General features: G+C 46.9%; 1 protein-coding gene across 1 annotated transcript; it reads right to left on the reverse strand.

Annotated features, from left to right (window-relative positions):
• Positions 1-503: 503 nt before the first annotated feature.
• KCNA4 (potassium voltage-gated channel subfamily A member 4) lies at positions 504-3164 on the reverse strand. Its single transcript, XM_036259089.1, has one exon. It carries the CDS (start codon positions 2647-2649, stop codon positions 694-696), a length of 1956 nt encoding a protein of 651 aa, XP_036114982.1. The 5' UTR covers positions 2650-3164; the 3' UTR covers positions 504-693.
• Between the last annotated feature and the right edge of the window lie 2838 nt (positions 3165-6002).

Below are 6002 nucleotides of genomic sequence, written 5' to 3' on the forward strand. Positions count from 1 at the left end.
GCATTTGCTCTCATATCGCCCCAAAATTAATAATAAAATATAATCAATTTCTAAAGGCCCCTGCAGCCTTTTTAAAAGTTAATTTCCAGTTAAAAATAAACTTTAATTAAATGCAAGATAAAATTGTGACCTATATTCTATTAAATAATTCACTTTCTTTTTTTTTCTACACAGTAATTCTTAACAATTTTTTAAAAACAATCATGGAATCCAAAGACATGAGATGCTATTAAAGCACTGATAAACGACTGCTCAAATTCATTAGTTCTTACATAGTAAATACTTCATAATGCCAACTTTCCCATCACTGCACGATTACTAAAAAACGTTGACAATTCACTTACACATACAAACACACGCAGCACACACACACAAACACACACACTCTCCATGAAACCACCTTAACTTTTAACATCCTTTCCAGTTAATGTGCAAAATTCTTGCATTCTAATAAAAAATATAAAGATCAATTTGCTCCTATTTAAGCCTCCCTCTCCTCCAAGATGTATCATTTATTTGATATGTAATACAAGTTTGTAACAATTATGCCACGTATAACCATTAAACGGTGTACTACTGTATGCGTTGGGCTCATTTGCATATTTCATTTTCATAACTGCACTCTCTATGCATAAATATATTTGGAGATGCTGGGCTTGGGGGCGAGGGGGCAGTACGGTCAGAGAACAGGAGTCACACATCGGTCTCCACAGCCTTCGCGTTGGAACAGTTGTTTTTATCTGTCTCACTGTCATCTCCCTTTCCCTGACACTTCTCCTTGGCACACAGAGATTCCTTAACTCCTTCTTCCATCTCTAGATACTCTGACTTGTCTCCCAGGGAGGAAGAAGTAGAGCTCCGAAATTTCTTCAGCAAATTAGAAGGGAGGTATGGGCAACTGACTGCATTCTGTGTCAGCTGTGTCTGTTCCTCATTTTCAGTCTCTCTGTGGTAGAAATAGTTAAAGTTAGAGACAATCACTGGTACTGGCAAAGCAATGGTTAAGACACCCGCAATGGCACACAGGGACCCCACAATCTTGCCCCCCACAGTGATGGGCTTCATGTCCCCATAGCCCACAGTTGTCATGGTCACCACGGCCCACCAAAACGCATCTGGGATGCTTTGGAAATGGGTGGTCGGTTCATCCGCCTCCGCAAAGTACACAGCGCTGGAAAACAGGATGACCCCGATGAAGAGGAAGAAGATCAGAAGGCCCAGCTCCCGCATGCTGGCCCTGAGGGTGTGGCCCAGGATCTGCAGGCCTTTGGAGTGCCTGGAGAGCTTGAAGATCCGGAACACTCGGACCAAACGAATGATCCTGAGGATGGCGAAGGACATGGCCTGCTGCTGCTGACCATTGCCACCCCCCTGCTGCTGGGCCAGATCGGTGCCCAGGGTGATGAAGTAAGGCAAAATGGAGACAATGTCAATGATGTTCATGATGTTTTTGAAGAAGAGTGCTTGGCTGGGACAGGCGAAGCAGCGAACCACGAACTCAAAGGAAAACCAAACGATACAGACCGTCTCCACGATGAAGAAGGGGTCGTTGAATATCGTGTGCCCTGAGCTCTCCGGGGCGGGTGCCGAGGTGTCATTCAACACCCCCCTGAGCCCGCCCCCACTCAGAGCCATGATGAGATCCCTGTCGTCCCTAAACTCGGGCAAGGTTTCCAGGCAGAAGATGACGATGGAGATCAAGATGACCAGGACGGAGACGATGGCTATGCCCCTTGCCGGCCCGGAGCTCTCGGGATACTCGAAGAGGAGCCAGATCTGCTTCTTGAATTCGTTCTCCGGCAAGGCCCTGTCCTCCTCCTCCCTCACAAAGCCCTCGTCCTCCCGGAACTTGAGCAGGGCCTCCTCCCCCAGCTGGTAGAACTTCACCTCCTCGGTGAAGATGTCAAAGGGCACGTTGACCGGCCTCTTCAGGCGGCCTCCCGACTGGTAGTAGTACAAGATGGCATCGAAGCTCGGCCGGTTCCTGTCGAAAAAGTACTCGTTGCGCAAAGGGTCAAAGTACTGAGTCCTCTTCTCAGGGTCCCCCAGCAGGGTCTCGGGAAACTGGGCCAGCGTCTTCATCTGGGTCTCGAAGCGCAGGCCCGACACGTTGATCACCACCCGCTCGCAGCACTCGCTGGAGCGGCCCGAGCTGTAGCCGCCCGCATCCTCCTGGGGCAGCAGGTCGGTGTAGGAGCATTCGTCCCCGTGGTCGTCGTCGCTGTAGTAAAACCTGCCCTCCTCCTCCTCGTCCTCGTCCTCCTCCTCGTCCTCCTCCTCGTCCTCACTCAGCTCCCTCAGGATCTTCTCCTCCGAGCCGCTGGGCATCAGGTCGGCGCAGTGGGGGAAGCTGCTCTGCCGCGGGTGGACTTTCTTTCTCTCGGGCAGCTGTCGCCTCCTCCTCCGACTACGCCGGCTGCCCTGGGGGTCATGCGAGGTGCAGGCGCCGTGGGACTGGTGGTGGTGGTGGTGGTGGTGGGAGCCCCCGCTGCCTTCCACGGCAGCTGTGGCGGCGGCGACGGCGGCGGCGGCGGCGGCCCGGGAGTGAGCCAGCCGCTCCCGCTCCCGGGCCCGGGCCTGGGCCGCGTACCCGTAAGGCATGTGACTGTTGCACCCTGAGCTCTCCGCACTCACCATCGCCACCTCCATGGTGGTGGTTTTGGGGAAATGGCTGGTTCCAGTTGTAGAAGACAACAGAAAAATAGGGCAGCTTTTCTTTTTTTCTCACCGAATGAAGGTAAGTTTGGAACCCTTAAGCAGATTGCTTGGAAGACTCGGGATATTTTCGGTCCAACTTTGCATTTTCTGTTTTTAAATCAGCACGCCCCATGCTCTGTCTTCCCAGGGATTCAACACTGCTCTCCAGAGCTTGGCTGGTCTAGATAAACAACCTAGCACTCCCTCTCCAGGCTAAGTCATATCACGTTGGGGCCTCCCAAACACCTGTTTCGGGGTGGATGTTCAAATTTGGAAATACGTCTAGGACGGGGTTGGTGATGCTGCCGCAGGATTCAAAGGCAGCAAGTCTCTGACAGCCAGCAGTTGTGCCTAGAAAATGGAATATATTTTTCTGCCATGAAATCTGTCCAAATCTGAGTCCATCAAATTTAAATAAAATGCAAATAAGCCTTTAGTCTTAGCACTTGCCTTCCAGTGACTGCTTGACCCATGTTAACGTGGGACTTGAAGTATGTCCAGCCATTGCCACTCACACCTATCAGGATGATTGTCCAGGCTCTCCCCTTAAGTTCATCACAGGTTTCCTGGACCCAGGGGCAATGCCAAGCTATGGACAGAGGCAAAGACCTTGGGAGGTAGAGAAGGTGCAAGATGAGGTGTCAGCAGGGGCAAACCCAGTTCTGAGGTCTCCATAGAAATCAAGAAAATGCAGAGCATCCTTCAACTAAAATCATGAAGAAGCACTTCACCTGAAAAAGGAAGGAAAACAAGCATAGAAGAAAAATGAAAGGAAGAATCCAATCATAAAAAAAGCAAACTGAGCATTTCCTTCACATATACTTCTTTCTTCTCCTCGAGCCAACCATATAAAGCACAAAGCAACCATAAATTTCCAAGGAGTCTGGGGCAGGCTGCTAGTTCTCCTCACTAAATATCCTTCTTTCCTTCTTCTTTAGATATTATTTCAGCTCAGTCTATTTTCTTGTCACTCTCATCATTCCACAATAATAATGCTGTCACTTTATAGCTGCTTCCATCATGCATTGATCTTAAGGCATTTTTAAAATTTTCCACTCATAAAATATTTCTGAATTTGGTGTCCTTCTACCCCCTCTCTATCTTGATTCAGGATTAGAGAAGTCGGAAAAACCAGTTTTCTTTAATCCAGGCTCCAGCACTTGAACAAGCTTCAATAACCTCATCTACATACTGAAGATAATGCAACCTCCCCACCCATCTGTATAAGGATTAAATGAGATAGTGGATGTTGACAGAATAAAACATTGACTTGTACATAGTGAATATCAATAAACGCTGATAGTTATTTATAACATGCCAGTACTCTAAGCTTTTATTATCTATCTACCCACCCCCAAATGTGTCTGTGTGTCCTTATACCACTGTCTGAAGCAGGGGAAGGACAGAATGTGAGGACATCCAGGGCATTTTGAGACTTGCCAATGGCCTGTCTTAAATTGATACTTTCTGACTCCCTGAAGCATGTCCCTGTTATTGTTTTCTGTTCCCCAGACTGGAGAACGCTCCCTGCCACCCACAGCCTAGGAGCTAATCCCAGTTTCCACTTCTTTAATGACCATTTTGTCTTCTTGCAGTTCCTCCATGTTCATCTCAATGCTCCCTCCTACACTCTTCTCAAGGGACTCTCTCCTTATGTTTTACATCCCAGTTTGTGTGGACTTTGTTTGCAGCCTATCATACCCCCTTTCAATCATTCCATAGCTCCCAACCCCCAAACCCCCACTCCTCTCTCTCTCTCTCTCTCTCTCTCTCTCTCTCTGCCCACCTTTATACCCAATCTCCCACTTCCTGATCACATCCTTCTTGCAGCCTGCTCTGTCCCCACTGTTACTTGGTATTCCTGGCCTTTATTCTTCCTTCGTTTAGCTTTCCCTGGGGTCAGCTAATTGGTCTCCTCCAGGACTTATAAAAGCTCCTGCCCCACTCTTCTGTCTATTCTTGTTCCTTCCATTCACTCTATCCAACAGGACTTCCAAGAATGCGGAAGAGTGGCCCAGAGAATTGGGGAGGATAATGACAAAATTCAGGGCATCTACTCACTTCTATTACTGGAAGCACTTGGGGCACATAAGAGAAATGGTTTTCTGGAGCCATTAATGGGATTCAGCTCTTGACCACCTGCTGCTTGCTTCTTGCTGAATTGTATCAGCCAAGTTTTATGAAGTGACAAGCAGGGAAGTGGCAAAAATACATCCCTTCCCAATCATATGCATTCTGCTAGCATAAGAGGCAAGTGTGATTGGAACACAAAACCCAGAAAACACACCTGTGAAGGTGTCTCAAATGACATTCTCTTCCTTTGCCTGGCTCCTAACATCATCTCATACTCAGAAGTGTTTACCCTCAGGACATCTCTAAATCTCTATTTTCACTGTGGAGGGTCAGGCTGACATCCTTTAAATTCTTTCATAGGCCAAATAGCTTGAGAGTTTGCTCAGTTACTTGCCCAACTCTCTCAAAGTAGTTAAAATACACTATTTTAAATAAAGCCCCAGTGGAATTCAAGTGCCTGTAAATTTGTATACTACGTACACCCCTCTCCCATCCCAGAAGGTCATGAATTAGAGGGTCTTCCAATCCACCATCAATCAACTCTGTAAGAGGCCTAGACCAGCCCTATTTTTGCTTTACACCAAATAATTTCTTATTTTTTAATTTTAAGTTTGCTAGTTGTGGCTTATCCAACTCCCCCAATCAAGAAAAAGCAAATTATCTTCCTTTTCATTGGCTACCAGCTGCCTCAGTATCCCTAATCTTAAAGAAAATTTAAAAAGAATTTAAATCTAAAAAAGAATTTAAATTTAAATTTAAAGAATTTAAATTTAAAAATCTTTCCACCCAACAAATCAGACTGGTTGAAATTTTCTCTTCCTTCTCAAGGTATTCATGTTAGAAGAATCTATTCAAGCCAACTCCCAGGAGCCTTTATGGGGGACACTCTGCAGGGAAATGTCCCTTCCTCTTTAACACCATCAAACTAATAGGATTTTGAAGACTACCAATTTCCAAGTCCCTGTTCCCCCCAAAAAACAGCCATGCATCCTGCCCCTCCTCCTTCCACCCCTCAACAACAAGGCTTTTTTCATTTCTCAGGGCGAATTCCCACACCTGTCTTAGGGTGGTACCTGAACCGAGAGAGAGAGAGAGAGAGAGAGAGAGAGAGAGAGAGAGAGAGAGAGAGAAGAGAAGAGATTGAGAGAATTAGAAAGGCTAAGAACGGTGAGAAACATACACTTCAGCGCTCGCCATTTATAGTCCCTATGTGTTGCTCAAATGCTCAGAAA

The sequence above is a fragment of the Molossus molossus genome, unplaced genomic scaffold (genome assembly GCF_014108415.1).
Source record: "Molossus molossus isolate mMolMol1 unplaced genomic scaffold, mMolMol1.p scaffold_m16_p_13, whole genome shotgun sequence".
In the NCBI taxonomy this organism is placed as follows: domain Eukaryota; kingdom Metazoa; phylum Chordata; class Mammalia; order Chiroptera; family Molossidae; genus Molossus; species Molossus molossus.

Excerpts from the sequence above, each read along its gene's own strand:
- KCNA4 (XM_036259089.1), bottom strand. The coding sequence starts at position 2,649 with ATGGAGGTGGCGATGGTGAGTGCGGAGAGCTCAGGGTGCAACAGTCAC.